Source organism: Aethina tumida, chromosome 7 (assembly GCF_024364675.1).
Source record: "Aethina tumida isolate Nest 87 chromosome 7, icAetTumi1.1, whole genome shotgun sequence".
NCBI lineage: Eukaryota > Metazoa > Arthropoda > Insecta > Coleoptera > Nitidulidae > Aethina > Aethina tumida.
The window spans coordinates 6,779,269-6,800,023 of NC_065441.1; the positions used below are offsets into that span (position 1 = coordinate 6,779,269).

A 20,755-nucleotide genomic window follows, 5' to 3' on the forward strand; every position below is an offset into this window, starting at 1 on the left:
TATCTAATCATTTATCTATATTCGTTAAAATATGTAATTTACAATTAATGTACAGTAGTGGTCATTATAATAGGAACTCTTAGCCATGTCTTTTTGTCTCTCTTCGTTTTGGTAACACTGAATTAAAATTTTTCTTGCTAAATAATCACAGAGAGTAATGAATAACCATAAATTAATACAGTTGCCATAATTTTATCCACTGAAAAATAAAAAAGTATGCAATTTTTTAAGAATAAATTTAGATTGAACAATTGCATAAGAGACACAACAATAACAGAAGAAACATTGAACATTATTGATACTGGCATAGAACTCATATAGTCCAGCTCATATTTTTAGTACATTTTATAAAGTTGCTATAATTTTTACCACTACTTTATAAGCAATTTTAACAATAATATTAATTATCCAAAAATATGTTATACAGGGTGTTTCTAAAATAGATCAGAACAAGTAAAAACACGTCTAATAAGCACCTCAAATTTAGATATTTATTTATTTCAGGTAAATTATATAGATTTTCTTCATTATTGGACGTGTTTTAGCTGCTCCCAACAGCCTATTTTTTTAATCACTTTGTACATTCCTTGTTTCAAATATTGTTCGCGTAATAAGCAACCTAGACAAGATTGTGTTATCTGGGTTGCATATAAGAAAATTTCTTTTTCTGCTGTTGCCACATTGTTCTGTGGTTCAGCCACCTGTGGGGTTATCTAATGTTTACATATACATAATGCAATTTTTTGAATCCTAAACATAAAAATAACTCTTTTGCAATAACAATAACCATGGAGAACCAAAGTCCAAAGAGGTGCAACCATAATTAATATTTAAACTAACATATATGAACAAACATATTATTTAGGGATGTAAATAACAAACGAGAAAATTACTTAAACTGGGACGACTATTTTATGGCGACGGCATTTCTGGCAGCGAAACGAAGTAAAGATCCAGTCACACAAGTAGGTGCTTGTATTGTAAACCAAGAAAATATTATTGTTGGTGTGGGGTATAATGGAATGCCCAAAGGCTGCGACGATGACGAATTTCCATGGAACAAAAGCAGCAATAATGCTCTAGACAATAAATATTTCTATGGTATTTATATCCTAAATATTTAATAATTGAAATCATCAATATTTGTTATTGTTGTAGTCTGTCATGCAGAATTAAATGCTATATTGAATAAAAATAGTGCCGATGTTAAAAACTGCAAGATTTATGTAGGTCTATTTCCTTGTAATGAATGTGCCAAAGTTATAATACAATCAGGTATAAGTGAAGTAATTTATATGTCTGATAAACATGCACATAAACCACATACTAAAGCCTCCAAAATGATGCTCACATCTGCAGGAATCCACCTTAGGTTAGTATTGGTATTTTCACAATTTTAAGGTGTTTAAAATTTTTAATGTTTCAGAAAATATATTCCAAAACAAGAAAAAATTGTAATAGATTTCTCAGAAATAAACTGGAATGATATGAGCCAAGTCCCACCTTCCCCTGGAAAAAAGCCTCAGGTTGAAATTATTACTAATGGAATCTCAAATTTATGACATTCAATATCTAATACTAAATATATTTTACAAAATAAATCTGAATTAAATATTCCACTTATTTGTGAATATTTTTTGATATTACTTAATAAATATTATTTATTATCTGTTATTTTAAAAATAAGATGAATAAAACGGATAAATAAAAATTGACAATTTTTTTTTTTTTAATTGTACACATATATACAAAATAATATTATAATTCTTGAAAATGACACACCTAAAAAACCAAGTTCACGGTTTATGTAGAATGCTTAAACAATATCTGAATTTGTTTTTTGGTTTTCCTTCAGTGCAGTCGATTTTCCATCTAGAGAGCCATACTCATGCTTTGTGTGCTTTTTACTTTCAACCACAAATTTACTTTGTACACCATTTTTTTTTTTTTTTTTTGAGTAAAAAACGAAGAGACGGTCATATACGTTTTCCTTCAGACTTTTATATTTCCTTTTATAATGTATTTGCATTGTGATCTTAAATAAAACAAATATTTAAATTGTAATTTTACACATTTATTAAAAAAACTTATATACAAATCAATATATATATATACACACTTATAAAACAAAGTGTTAACATGATTTACAGTAACCTTTTACAGAAATATCTCTTGGTAATTTAATTTGAAAAATAAAAATAAACATTCTACGAAGAAATGTCATGAGAACGACTTATAATAAAAATAAATAACTAAATTTAATGATCTCTACTTCATAGTCTGCTGAAATATAAGTTTATTTTTATTCTTTGTCATTTTGGCATGTGGACCTGTCTGTAACACGTCCGGTTTTGGTATTATCCTCGATAATAGTTTAGAAGTACCTCCCACTTTAATTGGAATGCCCTTTTTGCCTATAATAATAAAAAATAAAATAATCAATGTATTGAAGATTAAATAATTATATATATTATCATACCAAAAATATTATGAGGTAATCTCCTTGCATCACCTCCATCACTAGCCAAATGTGTCATCACAATATGTATCTTATCTTCATGCTGCTGCTGCAACAAAACAACTCTTCTCTCAGACTCCAACCTGTTTTGCTGAAGAGTACAACTTAAATTTTTTACTCTATAAAGTAAATTTTCATTTTCGTCTTCAACTGCTGTTAACTGCATTTCCAATTTTTTTGAATTAGTTCTCAGATCTACAACCTAAAACACCACGGTCATAAAACCTTCATTATCACATAATACCAATTACCTTCTCAAAGTACTTATGCAGCAAAACCCTCATCTCGTTTTCGTTCAGTTGCATTAATCGATCAATTAGCATCCTATCACTTTTTTCTTCCATTTTTTCGAGTTGCTTCTCACTTAGAGGCATATGCCCGCATAAAACCTCATTTTTGTATTCAATCGACAAATCAATTGCTTCAATCGCCTCCTCAAATTGAAATATCTGCCTTTCTTCAACTTCAGAAAGGAGCTTCTTACCCTGCGAACCTTTCACGTTGATTTTACATTTCTGCTCCAGAAGATAGTCGCGTGTTTTACGCAGGTTTCTGATTTCATGCCTTAGAAACTCCATGTCTTCATTGGACATGTTGTAATTGATTTTCTCGCTATCGAACAACACCACCGATTTTTCGTTAGAACTGTTTAAATGTCCGTTGGGTTTGTCGGTGCTGTTTTGGCTACTCTTAGTGTTTGATAGTTTCTTCTTTTCTTCTTTAATCATTGTTTCATAATGGATTTTCTGTTTCTCCTCCTTTCTCTTGTGTCTTTTCAGTTTTTCAAGCTGCTTTTTGGATGTATGTAAGCTGTTTTCAAGCTCCATCAGCTTTCGACTACCATCTTCAGTTATGTTCTTCAATGACTGAGCGTTTTGCATCTTTTCTTCCAATGTAGCCAGTTCAGTTTTGTACTGCTCCTCCAGGTAAGTATTTTTGTGAATTTGAGCTTGAATAACCTTCTCTTGAGCCGTTTCGAATTCCTTTTTGAGCTTCTGGCATTTCTGTTCAATTTTCATGTGCGCATTCGACTTTGTGTCTTTATGCTTTTCTATTTGCTTCACCAGATTTTCCTTGACATGGATCGTCTTTTCAAGATCTGAGATTTGCTTGTTATATCCCTGAAAAAAGAATTATATAATTTTTGTCAGTAACAATAATTAAATAAAATATGTACGTGTATTGCTGCCGTGATTTGTTTGACCATTCGTTTCATGGCTTCGAGGGTGAGCGGCGCATCATGCGACACTTTGTGTTCAGTCTCAAGTGTGATGTCCTCCTCGCTGATTTTGGAAGAATTAATTGACAACGAAGAGGTCAAATCCTCCACAGAATGAATGCTGGCTCTCCTGCCACGTGCCCCCTTCATCCTATAGTTGTTTGAGCCATTCAAGCTGTCTTTGGTGAAGGATATGATGAATTCATCATTGGTGATTGACTTGGCGATCAATTTGTCGGTGCGGGACCGAAAATTTTCCATCAGTTCGTCCAATTTGTCGGTAATCTGAGTGGAGTCATTCTCGACCACCTCGCTACTGTCGCTGCTTTCGTAGCTGTCTTCTATCTCCTCCTCAATCCTCTCCAAAGATCTGTGAGGCTCCGAATCCTCACTGAGGCAATCCTCGCACTCCTGCTTCAGCATCAACCACTGCGACACCTGATCCATCTCGGTTTTGCTGAGCGTTCCGCTCGTGATAAGTCTTTGGAACAGTTCCTCGGCATTCGAGACGAGCTTAAACAGTTGATTGGCCGCGAACTGCAGTCCGAACACGTCCAGGTTCTCCTGCACCGTTTCGTACGTCGTGTACGAATTAACGGTCACAACGTTCTTGATGGACTGGGCGGCCACGCCGACGTTCAAAGTGTACAAAGTCTCGTTGTAGTCCTGAAGAAGAGGTGACACACAACAGAGGAGAACGGTTTTGGCACGGCCGCCGAACGAGTCCTTCAAGAGGGTGGTGAGAACCGACTGGGCGTACGGAATCAGGTTGATGTTGTAGTGGGGTGCGTAAGCGTCTGACAGTATCGAGATGATCCGTTGTAACGACTGTAGTCCGGGATCGGTGGGGAATGTTTGGAGCATGCCTGTTCAATTATTATTGATTAGAACATACAATAGTGTATGAAATTGCGGGGAGTTTACCGTTGTTGTCGTAGACGACCATTTTTTCACTGCCAGCGAGATCGGCGAAACTTGCAGTCGAGATTCGGTGCTGCACAGTACCGTCCACCAACCATTGCTGTTCTAAAGTCAGTGTGAACAAGGTGTGGGCGCATTTGGGAGCTATGTTTGATAATCCTAATTGCAGCAACTGGAATGCGTCTAGTATGTCGGGGCATTCTACACTGCCACCTCCAATCAAATCCTTAAATAAAACAATGAACAATGAACTTTACGTACAAAATTAGCTTTATTGTCAGTAAACCTACCAAAGAAAATAATTTTTTGGATTTTTTATCTTGTGAAACCACTTTTTTAGGACTGAATTATATAATTTTAATTTTAATTAAGGGTTTTAACGAAGCTATTCTTTAATAATTAAAAGAATCTGTAACATTTTAATAATTAATATAATAAATCATTTAAAAAATTTAAATATTCATACACATACTCCAAATAATTATTTAAATTTTATTTTTTGAATGTAAGCTAAAGATAATGAAATCAAAAAGTATTAAAATTTTTACATTTTTGCTGAAGTTATTGATTAAAAACTCCGTTTTTAATCCAGAAATTAAAAAAGAAAATACAAATAAATTAGTCCATAATTTTCATAAACTGTTAATTTATAATCTAACCAGTGTAACTTACTTGAACAGTGTCTCCTACAATTTGAGACCATGTAATATGTATGGTACAACTTCTGTCCCTGCGCTGAGCTACCTTCCCAAATATCTCCCTGATAAACCTCGGAATAATTCCATACTCAGTCTCACTGGAGGCAAAATGAAATCCAGGCCCCAACAAAGTATAAGTTTTACCAGTACCTGCAAATAACATCAAGTAAACACACACAAACTAGCCAAACATGTGCATCATACCTGATTGCCCAAAAGTGACTACAGACACATCACAGCCCTCCAGCAAATAATTAACCAGGGGGCCTATGACTGTGACAAAAACTGTGTTTTGGCAACAGTTCGCTGGTAGCACACAATTCACGGGAAAACTTTGATTCGTGATTTCGACAGTATTGTTTAAATGGTTCGGAGTCACGCATACCTCGTTGCTGTCGTAGGAGACGGGACACACACGTACCGCCGTCTCTATGTTTATCTCCATTTTTGAACAAATAATATCACAGACATAGAACCAGATCTTTTTGTGTTTATTGCAGAGACATTTGTTTGGGTTATTGATTACAAGAATACAACAACACAACAAGGAATCTGTTATTCCCGATAAATGAGTATATAATTTGTGGCGCCATCTCTGTTTGTCTTAATGTATTGTGTATATCTGTATGTGTCGAAATCTGTTATTCTAAGTGTAAATTGTCGCCATCTACATAATAAATAATAATAAAAATATGAAATTTTCCCAAATTAATTTAAAGTATAATAAATATGCCTATAATAAAATTTTATTGATTTATTTATTAATTTTTCTTACTTTAATTATTGCCCAATATTTCAGAAAACCTTCAAAAAATTTAATTAATAAATTTAATTTTCTATTTTTTTTGGTGACATCTAGAAATAAACTGTGTGCTTCAATAATTACAGTTCAAACAGTGGTGGAGCTACAGTCGAATTTAATTTGAGATTTGTGCCGTAAGTTAAACATTTGCATTAACAATTAAAGTATTTTCATTAATGATTAAACATAATTGATTTTAGAAGGACAAAACCATTTCCTTGAATTCACTGTGACAATTGAGCTGCCCCTGAATAATTGATTCAAAGAAACATATGTATTAGATATCAACCTGACAGTTTATCGCAATGGATCGTGTGTCAACCGGTACTACTTTCTTACCAATTAACTTCAATAATACAACAAGTTTTGCCTTCAGGTGCCCCAACTGACATATTAGACATCAACGACTCCATCGACATCGACGAAGAGGACGACGGCGAACACATCGTCTCGAAGCTACGAGAGAAAGTACTGAAGCGCAAGGGTCGTGGATTTGTCGAGACTCGCGACTACGAAAAAATCGCCACCTACGGATCGCAGGAAACAGTCGAACAAGGCCCAGCCAATTCCCCGTTGAAATCGGTCGAGGGTTGGATACTTTTTGTGACCTCCATCCACGAGGAGGCCTCCGAAGAGGATGTCAATGAGAAATTCTCCGAGTACGGGAGAATTAAGAACTTAAGTCTCAATCTGGACAGGAGGACCGGCTTCGTGAAGGGCTACGCTCTAATCGAATATGGTACCTACGACGAAGCTAACTCCGCCAGGGAAGCCTTGAATGGGTCCACGCTCTTGGGTGCGGCCATTGGGGTCGAGTGGTGCTTCGTAAATGGCCCCAAGAAATCCGACAGGAAAAAGAAGAAGCACTAATTCGTTGATTTATTCATTTATCTAATTAACCTTTCAATTTATTGCATTCATTTAACGATTTCCTAAATTGAGTATTCAATAACACTTTTGGCTATAAAGTTTTATTTTTGACGAGAATGTAAACAATTTTTTTAATTTATTCATTTGGTAAATTTAATTTTTTATTAACACTGTTCTTAACAAAACTTATTAATTAAAATTAAACTAAGTCATTAGCCAAAATTTATATTTTAGAATGTGTATTTAAAACTGTCATCAATAAAATAGTTATTTATTCAATAAATATGTGTATATCTTTGTTAACCCTCCTAATTACATATTAAAGTGTTAAACATTAAATTTGATTATAAATTAAAATTGTTTTGTTAATACCAGCTTTTGTTAATTTTTTTTTTTTTAAATATAATTTAAGTTCTAAATTTTCATTTGTCAAAGAAATTTAATAAACTGGCAAAAATGAATGAATATCGGTTCTTTCTTACTCGTTTATTCATGTATTAACAACGTGAATAATTGTTAATTATAATTATTTGCGTACGTATATTGCTGTTATTACAGAGAATACAAATCAGTTGTTTCAAACCTAAAATTTTAAATGGTGATGTAAAAAGATGTAATGGAACCATTTGCCAATAATGCCAATAATGTGCCAATTATGTATATTTTTATATATGATAGTGATAAGAAACCATGCATCTAAAGTTGTTCACAGTTGGTTAAAAGATATAAATATTGAAATTCTCGATTTGCCAGCATAAAGTCCGGATCTAAATACCATTGAAAACTAAAAAATATGATAAGTATTGATTGATTTGTTGTGAATAATTTTATCAAATCAATCTAATATTAATACTTTAAAAAATTTAATGGAAAGCTATTTTATTAATTTGATAATGATACGTCTAATTAATAATATAAAAATCTGCAAAAACAGAAACCTTAACTTTTAATTAAAAACGACATCTACGGTAATGGTAATTAATTAATTTAAGCCATACAAAACTTCTTTTCAAATTATATATTGTTGCATCAAAGGAATTTCCTGAAACTAAATTAGGTTAAACATGCTCTTGTGAGCCGCTCATTTGATAAAACACAGATTATCTCGGGACTATACTAAACTACACTCAAATAAAAGAATTAAAATTAACTTTGTAACTTACGATCCCCCAACCTCACAGAACAGAACACGCCACCCCATAGTCACAAAATGCGGGGCTTCACCGCAACATGTTCAAATTCAAATCACTAAAATTATCATATACAGTAAGAAAAGCGTTTGACCCGTCTGAATTTAGAGAGAGACATCATGCATAACAGAGACAGTAGAAATCTGTCTCATAGTTACTGTCTCTTTCAGGATTCTGATGGATCAAACTCTTTTCGTACTGTATAATTAAAGTTAAAACATATACATGTATGTTTATAAATACATACAATTTGTTGTACATTCCAGATATTATTTTGTATTATAAAAGAATATGCTTTTTATAATACTGTAGAATTAAAAAAGTCATGTCTAAAATATTTAACATTTTAAAAGTTACTATATTATTTACCACTATTGTATATTCATACAAGTTAACTTTTGAATAAATACGTCATTACTTTTTGTAAATATAGTCTATATAAAGATTACAAAGTAACAATCATCATAAATCATCAAAAATTCAAATTATCTGCATATAAACAATAAACACCTATCAATTGAATTAGTAACGTTGCGAACAATTTGCGATAAATGGACATAAATAAACCTTTAAAACAACGACCCATTAAAAAACGAACTAATACGTAGGTCGCGATAGGAGTTTACAAGAGCTAGATAAGAATGCTGACAAAACCGGCAAAACAGTAGAACATAGTACAGTCCGGTTTCTTCTGTTGCGATGGCATCATTGACGAGACGTGTTTTGCTGCGTGGTTTGAGATGCCACCAGCAAATCAGATTGATCGGCGGTAATGCCAATATTGTGTCGTCGCATTGTAGTGATGTTCAGATAGATCAAAAGACGGTCCAGGAATTCATATATCCCTATTTCGAGAAATTCTCCAGGTTCACTGCTGTGGTAAGTGAGACAAAGTGCGGAGTGTTTGCTGTTATGTTTTGATAATTAATAGCCTTGAATATTAAGTTATCCTAGCAATAATAGATTGATGGAATTTATTTTATAGAACAGACAAACAATAAATCAAATCTATACTTTTTCTACAGGTATAATAAAATATTAAAATCATTCAGTAAGAAAGAAGTAGAAATTTTTAGGAATTAAATTAAATCAAATAAATTACTAAAATATTTTAATATTTAAACATTGTAGGAATATGTAGCTTTATTTCTGGTAAGACCAAATAGATGTTAAAAATAAGTGAAAGTATAAGTGAAAGTAAATTTAAGGTTTTAAATATGTGTAATTTTACTGTTTGTACTTCTTCAGTAATTAATTATTATACATATTAAATTAATTATTTCTTGACTATATATGAAAATTATGCAAATATATAATGTGTTTAAAATTAAAATTAACTATTGTAAATATTTTTGTTTTGAAATAAAAAAAATGTACTTTGGAACATGAAAAAAGAAGATAAAATTTAATAACAAATGAACGTTTATTTTATGATAACGCATTTTTTTTTAATACCAGATAAATGCCAAGGAATCTTTATATGTTTGAAGATTATATCGTTACAAATATTATTATTTTTAAATATTCTTAAAACATTTCCAAATGAATTTTAGAACATAGAAACATGTCTATAAATCTATGGTACTTTGAATACTAATACCTATTATTGTTCCACCGTAATAAAAAATAATTACCTATTATTTTAAAATTACTCAATATACACTTACCCGGACTGAATTTATCAAACAAACAAAATGACGAGGCCATTATTCAAAATTATTGTTTATTAAATATTTATTGTGATAATTTTCAGTAATACCATTTACAATGAGATAAAAATAGATAATTAAATAATTTTAGGTCAGTGTAAAAATAATTTTTATTATATAGATTAGCTGATGCTAAAGACAAATATGTTACTGCATAATGCACAGTAAAAGCCGGTAATTATATTATATATAATATAATAATTTGTGTATTAAAAAATGCATATATATTTTCTAAATAATACATAATACAATAATACACCCTTCAGTTACAAATTGTCTTTGAGTTAATATTAACTGGGTACTTCTTCCAGGAATGTGGATTGACAGGTAGAAAGTACACATATGAACAACTTCGAAAGAAATGCAGGAATCTGAGCAAAAATCTTCGAACAAAATTGAAACTAAATCCTAAGGATGTTGTTGCCGTTCATTTACCCAACATCCCGGAATTTCCAATAGTTACTCTGGGATGTTTGGAAGCTGGAACTATAGTCACGTCACTTAATCCAATATACACGCCAGGTAACCATTAATTTATAATTTAATTTACTTTGTTTCCTAATCTTAATTTTTAGATGAGGTCGCCAGACAACTGAAAGACTCGTCAGCAAAAGCAGTGGTAACCACTGTAGAAAGCATAGAAACAGTTAAACAAGCTTTATCCATTAACAAGACTTTTCTACCAATCATTGCCATCAAAACTGAGGTAATTCACATCTCATGTCCACCAAAAATCCTCTTTAATGATTATTAATTTTAGTCAAACCAAGCAGTTCCTCAAGGAATCATATCGTTTAACGATTTTACCGACACCGAAGTTAACATTCCGGATTTCCACGAGGGCAACCACAATGAAACTACCTTTTTACCCTACTCCAGCGGCACCACCGGATTACCCAAGGGCGTTATGCTTTCCCACCGCAACATAGTGGCCAATTTGGAACAGATCAGACACCCAAGCCTCAACTTCTTAGAAGAAGTTACAGGTGCAACATCACTTCACTTAACAATACTTTATCCTGATCGTTGTCTGTTGTAGATAGTCACCAGGATGTGATTCCTGCCGTATTACCATTTTTCCACATTTACGGTTTTACGGTCACCATGTTGCAATCGTTCATTAAAGGTGTGAAACTTGTGACGATACCGAAATTTACCCCGGAAAATTACGTGAGTGTTTTGGAGAACAATAAAGTTACAGTTATATACGCCGCCCCACCGTTAAGTAAGCAAATTAGTTTAAATGTTTAGGTTTTTGTTGATTGAGGTGTTTTAGTTCTGTTTTTAACCAACCATCCCATGGTGGAGAAAAGACATCTGCAACATCTGAAGAATATCATGTCTGGTGCAGCTCCTCTTGGGTCGTTGGATGAGGAGAAGTTCTTGGAGAAGGCTGACTATAAAGTAAATATGATTCAAGGTGAATTAAATATTTCTTGTCAGTTGTGTGCTAAATAGTAAGGAAATATTTGATTTTAAGGGTACGGCTTAACAGAAACCTCACCAGTAGTAAGCACTTTAACGAAAGAGCTCCAACAACAATTTAAATGTGCTGGCTCAATCGGACTGCCATTGCCCAACACTCAAATGAAGCTGGTAGCTATTGATGACCCCACCGGAACACCACTAGGCCCGAATCAACAGGGGGAACTGTACGTAAAGGGGCCGCAAGTTATGCAGGGGTACTTCAACAAACCCAAGGAAACGGATGAGGTGTTCCACGAAGGTTGGTTCAAAACCGGTGATCTGATGTACTACGACGAGAACAAATTGTTTTATGTGACGGACAGACTAAAAGAGTTGATCAAAGTTAAAGGTAATTTTAAAGGTTGATGCAAAGCATAAATATTATTTATCGCGCTTTATAGGTTTTCAAGTGGCTCCGGCAGAACTAGAGGAACTTCTCAGGAACTTTCCAAATGTCTCAGATGCCGCGGTCATCGGTATTCCCGATATGATCAGCGGGGAACTACCGAGAGCGTACGTCGTCCCCAAAGCAAATGCCAAGATCAATACGGACGAATTGTACAATTATGTGGCTGAAAAAGTTGCACCGTACAAAAAACTCAAGGGTGGAATCGAAGTGCGAGATTCCATCCCCAAGAATGCTAGCGGAAAGATTATGAGGAGGCAGCTGAAGTTGGAATACCTCGAACAGAATCCCGAATAATTTTAAGTGTTACTATATTTTTGTTTTTTATTAATAAATGTTTTGTTAAAGTTTTTTTGACTTTTATTTATCTTAAAACACATGTACATTGGAAAACAGAATATGTGGTTGCCTATCTTAGAAACATTTCAATCCACAACTACATTTCATAAGACCATCAATCTTCACTTATTTGTATTAGCAAATCATACAAAAGTAAACTGTTATTTAAAAACAAATCCTACTAATAATTTCTTAATGCTGCAAAGACAATAGGATGTATGTTGAAAATCGATGCTGATTTGTACATAAAAACAATTATTATTGTGACATTTATATAAAATGTCATTTGTATTTAAATAAATTGCAATATTTTATGATAATTACAATTTGCTAACTTTCAGACATCTCAGACAATTTTTTAAAATATCATTTACTCGTTTTACTTTTTATATTTATTTATAAAAGCCAATGATTTATATCATTAGTGCATATTTAACTGTATTTGTTTTGTTAATTATATTAAATATAGTCTATACAGCAATTGATATATTTCAGTCACTTTTATGTAATTAAATTATTTCTATTTAATTAGTTCAAAATTTTTTAAATAATTATTCCATGTGATTTAAATTTTATTTTAATTAAACTTCACTACGTGATTTTATAGACATTTAATTATTACAAATTTTGAAATATTAATTAGTTAATTTAATTGTTATAATGTTGTTTAATTTATAAAAATAAATAATATTCAAATATAACACATATTTATTAAATACACATATTAAATTTTATTTTAGTTCATTAAAGTTAAACAATATACATACATTTTTTACTACTTATTAAAGTTAATTTCCTATGAATATTCAATTATTAAATTAAAGTGCATTTTCTTTAATGCATAAATTAATAAGAAGCTGAATTAGCGAAGAGGAAAATAATGAAACCCCAATTACCAGAGCTTAACCGAATAGTAATGCAGATATCACGTTATAAAATTCTTGCTTTATAAACTACAAACGAATATTTACACACAATAAAACTAAATAAATAGAATTAAATTAAATTTGCATCATTCTTAGGTACTTTTCCATTTTAAAAATTGCTTTTTTTAATAAACTTTTCCATTTAAATATTAAGTTACTTTACCAATTGTTTGAATCCCACAAAAATGTAAACTTTTATCATCATATTTTAACTACATGAAATATTTATTTTTCGTAAAACTTTATTTATTAATGATACTGTATCGTGTTCCATACTCAACGTAACAAATTTTTAATATATTTATTTTATTACATTTACTGCCAGTTATCTATAAAATATTTTTAATTAAATTTATAACGAGATTTTTGCCATAAGAGTAATTACAATTTTGCTAACCAAATAATTTAGAATAAAATTTCATTAAACCTAGAAATAAACTATAACAAAAAATATAAAAAATTGCTTCCATTTATAATTGGAAATAAAATTATGAATAATTAAAATAAAACTAAAAAACACAATTAAATTAAATGTACGTACATATTGACCTTAAAGTCATTTATCGATTAAATCTTGAATTATACTTGTTGCCGATTTTAATAAAATAATTATAATTGTTTAATCAATTTTAGTATGAAATTTATTAGCAATAGGTTCTTCCAATAAAAAAATAATATTTCAATTAATTTGCGACAAAGGAGATGTTATAATAAACATATGAATAAATTATAACAAATAAATTAAAAAAAAAATAATTATCAATAATTAATTTTAATTATTCATTACTTATCATTTGAAACATTTACCTTTTAATATAACTATTTTTAACATATATATTACATATTAATATATCACTTACCAAAATTTTATCATTTCTGTTTATTAGATTTAGTTTTTATAGTATTTAAAAATATTTACTTTGCATAAATTTTGATTTATTAGTCATAATTATAACAAATTCAACTCCGCCTGTTTATGATAACATATTTTTAAAATGATTATAGATATTTTATCAGATTTACTGTCGGTTTTTTAATTTTTAAAGAAGCTTCAAAATGAGATTTATTGACGATAAGTAATTAACCTTTCAAATAATTTAGAACAACTTCAATCAAACAAAATCCGACTGGAGAGTAAATTAATTAAAATAATGATTATGAGATTAAATCATTTATATATAATAGACGTACGTAATTATATATAGTTGAGGCAATTTATTAAAATATAAAAAAATATGTACAGCTCACACTTAAATTGGAAGTCAGTTCCCATAATGTTTTTCTGTTAATGTTGTGTCTACTCTATTCTTTAAAAATTGCGTAGTTTATTTTTCAATGGACAAAATTATACCAACTTTTTACTTTCTGATCTTTCATTGCTGTCTGTTAATTAAAATCGATTATTTACTAGCGGTTTTTTCTTTATTATTATTATTTAATCATTAGATAAGTAAAACTGTAAGAGACATTATAATTCAGCCTTACGAAGAACGAGAGAAACAAGAAATAGGTGGCTAAGTGTTTTTGGCTAAATAAGTCAATCGTTTTCCGTATTATTAAAAAATCTAGAGAGACTAGCCAAGTGGTTGATATGAAAAAAATTGTCCGAGTTGAAAAGACTTTGGCCTCCAATATCTTCTAAACGGTAAGAGTTATGAAAAAATTGTAAGATAACTTTTTTGTAGATCATTCAATTTCCAATAAGAAATATAAATTTATAAATAAATATAAATATAAATAGAAATTTTCTGTATGGTCAAGTAATGATGAAATATGGATTTTGCGATATGGAACTAAAGAAAGAATGGAAAACTGAAATTAGGAAAATTATCGTATTAAAATTAAGAACCCAATTCTAGAAACTTAAATAATTTAATTATATTAAATAAAAAAATTATGGCTAAACTATTTAACATTCTAAAAAGTTGCTATAATAATGACCACTACTGTATAATTTTTCAATGGTGATTATAAATATTTTATTACTCAACAAATTTTTCATAATTTTTAACAAATTTTCTTACAATCTCCCAACGTCATGTCCATCAACAATTTAAGAAGACTACCTAACAAATCAAATGGGAATAAAATCGAGTAATCAAGTGTATGCAAGGAAACGGTCCCGGTGGAACACACAATGAACCCCCAATAAGCCCCCGCAGACGGCGTCTCGCAAGCCGCACAGGTAGTCGCAGGTCCTCGACCCCGCGTCTAGCCGCCCCGAGTTCAAATCCCGCATCCCAATCAAAACGAGACCGAATCGCTTACGAAAGACGAAAAACGAAACAATTAACGGCCGCATCTTGGTCGGCAGGCCGTCCCGTCGCCGGCGACCGGCGACCGATCACCTGGGGCACCTCCACCTGCGCAACGCACCGTCCGAAGGAAGACCCCGTCCCGTCGACAAAAGTGTTTCGGCTACGCCGTTCCTCTCGTGCCAGTCATCGCCAGTCGAAAGCGAAACTGCAACGCGTTCGTGTCGTTCGGTGCGCGTTCCTGCTACACAGCCAAAGCGGTCCGATCAGCTCGCAGGAAAAAGTTCGTGTTCCGGTGCACTTTTCAGTGCGAGATTGATCATCGAAATCGTTTCGTCAATTTCGGTCCGGCTCGAAGTGGTTTTCGTTGTTTTGGTCGCGGTCCCACTGGAACGGGTTCCCGATTTGAAAAATTCGAAAAGTTAGTACCGGTTAAACAAGCGTTCTTTGTTTACATGTGCATGCGGCGACAAAGGAGTCAACAGATGAAGGCTGTTCTTGTTGCGTTGGGAAAGCTTCTTTTTATTCATTGAGCAATTCGGTGGTTAACTAACGAAACTGGATGTCGATTAATTTTCAAGTTTAGGCGTTTTTGTTTGTTTACTTCAAATGATTAAACCTGTCTTGGTGCATATTTAGATGGGATTTTATTTATGGATAATGGGTAAATTATGTTAATATAAAATTATTAACATTAAACTTATTAAACAAATCATTTTTACAAAGTTAACATTTTTTTATAGTAAATCATACTTAAATTCCTATAAATTAATACAAAATTTAAAAACTAATCTGTCTAACAATTTAAATGGTTTATACGATTAAAATAAATTTACTGATATTTTTTTCAAGATCATTATTTACCATTTTTTAGAAAATTATCGTATTTATTATTATCGTACTCATTATTTATTTAAGATAGTAAATATTTGTAATTTTTTTTTAAATTTTCGTATTTTACAGAAGACAAAAATAAACCAAATAGTTTGATAATAACTTATACAATGCGCTTTTCATTTCAACTTTTAAATATGTTGAGTAAGAAGTACTCCCTCAGGTGAGGTTGGGGGTAAACCTCAATTGTTAATATTTAATTCGTTGAGACTTGTCTAAAACATTATTTTTTCGATTTATAATATAATATGTAGTAATGTACTCGAGGAAATGCATTTCCTAAACTAATCTGTCTAACAATTTAAATATTCTATACGATTAAAATAAATTTACTGATATTTTTTTCAAGATCATTATTTACTATTTTTTAGAAAATTATCGTATTTATTATTATCGAACTTATTATTTATTTAAGATAGTAAATATTTGTAATTTTTTTTTTAAATTTTCGTATTTTACAGAAGACAAAAATAAACCAAATAGTTTGATAATAACTTATACAATGCGCTTTTCATTTCAACTTTTAAATATGTTGAGTAAGAAGTACTCCCTCAGGTGAGGTTGGGGGTAAACCTCAATTGTTAATATTTAATTCGTTGAGACTTGTCTAAAACATTATTTTTTCGATTTATAATAATAATATGTAGTATTGTACTCGAGGAAATGCATTTCCTACTTAGAAATTTAAACAAACACACTTCTTAGTTATGAACTATCATTTGAATTGCAGATTAATAAATGTATTGAAGTTGAAGGCCACCATTTTGAGTTTTGACTTTAATTGAAAGATTAAGAAGCAGGGGAACCCTAAATAAAGAATCCCGAATTAACTTTTTTATTGAATAATGTTGGTTATTTACAAAGTAAGTAAAGTATTTTTTTATTTCTTCGAATAATATAAAAATCTTCAACCTAACCTAACCTCATTTATGTGGTGGTACCTTAACCTCTTAATATTTTAATTAACATCAAAATTCAAAATTCAATAGAAGGTGGTTAATTTTGTTGCATTGGAAAAGCTTCTTTTTAATTTTTCAGTACTTTAGTGAATCATCCACGAATCAGAATGTAAATTTTCAGGTTTAGATATTTTGGTTTGATTAGTGGACAGAAGAAAAATGTTTAACATTCAATTTAATAATTGTTTATAAATTTATAATGTTTTTACAGAATTCTTTATTAAAGTCATATACAGTATTAAAATTTAAAAAATACTCTCTCTAATAGTGTACGTTCAAATTAAATTTGAAAAAATAGCTAGAGATAAATATATCTATCTCTAATTCTACTACTAATTCTCAGAATGAAAATAATTTGATTTATTATAAATCAAAATTTGATAATTACGGGTATACTGGGTGTTTTTCAAAGTCATTATTTATTAGTTTTTTGAAAAGCTGAATAAATTAATATAATAATTAATACTGCAGAATGTTTACAGTAACATACTTATACCACTTTGTTTAAAGGTAACATTTTGAGTTTTATCATAAAATTAAAGTCAGAGGAAGTAAAGTAAATAAAAGTACCCTGAAGTAATTTTTTTATTAAATAATTTTGATTATTTACCATGTTAGGTTAGTTAGTACATTTTTATTTCTTCGAATAAGATGAACAGACGAATTACACCGAAATTTTCAAAAATTTTAGAACTAATTAAATGTAAATATAATGTAATGAAGAATGTTGAACCTTACTTTTATAACCTATTATAAACAACCATTTCTGAAAATAGTCTTTCTGAATAAACATTAGTTACTGGAATAGTTTACTCAACTGTGTCCTATTTTTCCTTTTGGAGAGCAATTAATGATTGCTCATACTCGTCGTAACTGACAACCCTTCAATTCCCCCCATATTTTATTATTTTAGTTTTTAGTGTAGTTACTAGACAATAGATTTTAAATTCATAAATGTGTTTGAACCTTATTTCTTTTATAAATAAAGATAAATTGTGTGGATAAATAAAAGCATTTCTGCATTTATAGAACTTAACTTGAATCTATTATAAACAGTCTTTCTGAATAAACATTAGTTGCTGGACTAGTTAAAAAATAAAACAAATTAGTTAGATAAAGCCTCACTATTCAAGTGAGTCTAAATTTTCTTTATAGTCACACAAAAAAGATTTTAATGTCGAAGGTGGCACAATAGCTCTTTTATTTATTGTAGGTTTTTTAAATAGCAGCTAATGATTGTTAATCTCCGTTCTATCTCTGGTATAACCTTTATTAATTTCTATGATTTTACTTATGAATTATTACAAAATTTCCATATATATATGAACAACTTGTGTACCAATTTATTGCGTTAACATCAACACAACTTATCAGTTTATTAAACAATTTAGGAAGTTGCGGTTACAATTTTTAACCAATTGGTGTGATATTAATATGTACATTAATTAAAGCTTGTTTAAAATAAAAAAACCCCAAATATTTAATATAAATCTTTTAGTTGTAATTACGTTATTAGGTATAAAAAACGGATCAAACATTTACATATACAACAACGCACATTTATAAACTTAACATAATGATAATGAGTGATAGATTAAATTTAATTTTATACATTTGTCTATCAGACATAAAAATCAAACAAGTAAATCATATACATATTTACATATATTTCAGATATAATTTGGAAATTCTTAAAAATCCCTGATGTAAAATGCACTGCACTATTTATAGTATTTAATAATCACGTAGATAAAATTATCTTGATAAAAAGGTACTTTTTATTAATTTATAATTAAACAATTTTCACATTTTAATTTTAAATAAACTAAGTAATAAATAAAAAATTGATTAATACGTCAGAAGTTTAAAATTGTCAACTGAAATAATATTCACCAATATGAATATTTTCAATGTTAAATTCATTATTAATCCGCCACGTTTATATTTATTTTTAAGGCAAATGAAAGTTTTTATAAATATATATATATATATATATATATATATATATATATATATATATATATATATTTAATTTAACATTTCAAAAGGATTATAAAAGATTTGCTTTAACATAATTAAATTTTAAAGCACCCATATAAAAAAAACACTTTCTCAATGTTGTTAGTATTAAACTGTATTATAAACAATACTTTGTAAGTAATTCCTTGTAAATATACAATAAAACTGTTTTTATGGATAGTTTTATATATACTGGCAGTAAATTTTCGAGGAACATGTGTTCCATCATATAAAATGAAAACAAACAAACAAAAAGCTGTTGTATTATATAAAATTATATGTGTCAGTAATTTTAAATACCTCTATTAAGTGTATGAAGAGAAAATGAAAGTTACGAAGAGAAATGAATAGTTTATCATTAATTATGTATGACTTCCATAGACATACCGGGTACGTTTACAGTACAGTGAAAATTAAAATCTTTCACAATATTTATGGTGTTTATTATGAAAACATTGAGTGTCTATAAACCCCCCAAATATTTGCAAACCTACAAAAATTAATAAAACAAACCACGTCTTTAGGTTAATCCTTTTCAGCATTAGCATAAATATTTGTTAACCTATCGTCAATTGCAATTGTCAACCCGAAAATATTCGCATCGCAAATCAAATTTATATTTAAATTTGACGCATACCGTAAATATATTCGCATCTCTGAACAATGCGCATTTCCCCGTGAATCAAACGGAAAAACTAAATGAAACCCGCTAAAAATACCTAAACCTGGCCTGCATTCAGGCCGCGGACCACGCACAAAAGTACCGAATAAACAACAATTGACCGTATAAATAAACAAGTTTGCGGGGAAAAATGGATGGCGAAATCGTCGTCGTCGTTTTTTGACCCGTTTCAATACGACGGCGAAGCCGCAAATATTTTTATTCTCTCTCGTTCGTATATCGCAACAATCGCGATAAAGTTAATTGCCGTTCGGGTAATTAGTCTCGAGATAAACAAATATTAAAATCCGACCAGTCGTACCTGTGGAAAAAACACGCGAATACGTTGTTTTGTTTATACAATAATTTTTATTTATGAAGTTCGAAATGGTCGTCATTAGTATTTTGCCATTGTCACTTGTCGGTTAGATTAGTGATTTTGTGGGCAGTTGACAGTGGTATCAGTGCATTAGTGGGTAATTTGGAATTTTCTGTTCCTTTAAATCAGCTCATTTTCATTACGGTTGTAAGTTTATTGTTTATTATATTCTGGAAATTTTATTTCAACTTATAAATGTGCATAATTTAATAGCATTTATGGCGGGACTATTAAAAATGAAATATTGGGAATATTTTATTTAAACAATTTTATAAATAAACTGTTAAATACGTATTCATTTTACCTTTAAAAATTATGGCCCAGGAATAAACTTTTATACGTGTTAACTTATTAAATTGTCACATATTTTAAAACCGACTAGTTTCTGTTATCCTTAGGGAACACTTGTCAATTTTACCTTTAACACTAGTAACTTTTAACTCACAAAAGATAAAATCAACTAATTATAAAAATAATTCAGATAAAAATGATAACTCAATGTTATGTCCAATTAGATATATAA

At 30.2% G+C, this 20,755-nt stretch overlaps 5 protein-coding genes across 6 annotated transcripts in view; 4 read left to right on the forward strand and 1 right to left on the reverse strand.

Moving 5' to 3' along the window:
* Positions 1–692: 692 nt before the first annotated feature.
* Positions 693–1,701, forward strand: LOC109597955 (deoxycytidylate deaminase). Its single transcript, XM_020013742.2, has 4 exons — positions 693–811; positions 866–1,101; positions 1,159–1,372; positions 1,427–1,701. Exons 1-4 carry the CDS (start codon positions 789–791, stop codon positions 1,560–1,562), a joined length of 609 nt encoding a protein of 202 aa, XP_019869301.1. The 5' UTR covers positions 693–788; the 3' UTR covers positions 1,563–1,701.
* Positions 1,702–2,065: 364 nt separating this feature from the next.
* LOC109597938 (kinesin-like protein costa) lies at positions 2,066–5,869 on the reverse strand. The gene is made up of 7 exons (XM_049970000.1): positions 5,561–5,869; positions 5,331–5,506; positions 4,662–4,884; positions 3,696–4,603; positions 2,770–3,639; positions 2,480–2,720; positions 2,066–2,414 (listed from the first exon to the last, which is right to left on the reverse strand). The coding sequence occupies exons 1-7, from the start codon at positions 5,799–5,801 to the stop codon at positions 2,269–2,271; spliced, it is 2,805 nt and encodes a 934-aa protein (XP_049825957.1). The 5' UTR covers positions 5,802–5,869; the 3' UTR covers positions 2,066–2,268.
* A 397-nt stretch (positions 5,870–6,266) lies between these two features.
* On the forward strand, positions 6,267–7,266 carry LOC109597956 (RNA-binding protein 8A-like). The gene is made up of 3 exons (XM_020013743.2): positions 6,267–6,292; positions 6,359–6,482; positions 6,535–7,266. Exons 2-3 carry the CDS (start codon positions 6,464–6,466, stop codon positions 7,026–7,028), a joined length of 513 nt encoding a protein of 170 aa, XP_019869302.1. The 5' UTR covers positions 6,267–6,292; positions 6,359–6,463; the 3' UTR covers positions 7,029–7,266.
* Positions 7,267–8,880: 1,614 nt separating this feature from the next.
* LOC109597950 (uncharacterized) lies at positions 8,881–12,150 on the forward strand. Its single transcript, XM_020013736.2, has 8 exons — positions 8,881–9,097; positions 10,239–10,449; positions 10,503–10,633; positions 10,688–10,913; positions 10,967–11,152; positions 11,204–11,347; positions 11,408–11,743; positions 11,796–12,150. Exons 1-8 carry the CDS (start codon positions 8,918–8,920, stop codon positions 12,095–12,097), a joined length of 1,716 nt encoding a protein of 571 aa, XP_019869295.2. The 5' UTR covers positions 8,881–8,917; the 3' UTR covers positions 12,098–12,150.
* Positions 12,151–15,507: 3,357 nt separating this feature from the next.
* The window catches only part of LOC109597964 (protein goliath), a 31,508-nt gene continuing 26,260 nt past the window's right edge, over positions 15,508–20,755 (forward strand). Inside the window, exon 1 of one of the 2 annotated variants that reach the window (XM_020013753.2) lies at positions 15,508–15,741. The gene's annotated coding sequence lies outside the window, so the exon portion shown is untranslated. Of the gene's footprint in view, positions 15,742–20,274; positions 20,380–20,755 lie in introns of those variants that run through there. The other variant, XM_020013754.2, reaches the window with a different exon arrangement.

Excerpts from the sequence above, each read along its gene's own strand:
- LOC109597955 (XM_020013742.2), top strand. The coding sequence starts at position 789 with ATGGAGAACCAAAGTCCAAAGAG. Across the intron at positions 1,102-1,158 it reads AGACAATAAATATTTCTATG|TCTGTCATGCAGAATTAAAT; the intron begins GTATTTATATCC and ends TTATTGTTGTAG. Across the intron at positions 1,373-1,426 it reads TCTGCAGGAATCCACCTTAG|AAAATATATTCCAAAACAAG; the intron begins GTTAGTATTGGT and ends TTAATGTTTCAG.
- LOC109597938 (XM_049970000.1), bottom strand. The coding sequence starts at position 5,801 with ATGGAGATAAACATAGAGACGGCGGTACGTGTGTGTCCCGTCTCCTAC. Across the intron at positions 4,604-4,661 it reads GGTCGTCTACGACAACAACG|GCATGCTCCAAACATTCCCC; the intron begins GTAAACTCCCCG and ends ATAATTGAACAG. Across the intron at positions 2,415-2,479 it reads ATTACCTCATAATATTTTTG|GCAAAAAGGGCATTCCAATT; the intron begins GTATGATAATAT and ends TTATTATTATAG.
- LOC109597950 (XM_020013736.2), top strand. The coding sequence starts at position 8,918 with ATGGCATCATTGACGAGACGTGTTTTGCTGCGTGGTTTGAGATGCCAC. Across the intron at positions 11,153-11,203 it reads ATACGCCGCCCCACCGTTAA|TTCTGTTTTTAACCAACCAT; the intron begins GTAAGCAAATTA and ends GAGGTGTTTTAG. Across the intron at positions 11,744-11,795 it reads AGAGTTGATCAAAGTTAAAG|GTTTTCAAGTGGCTCCGGCA; the intron begins GTAATTTTAAAG and ends CGCGCTTTATAG.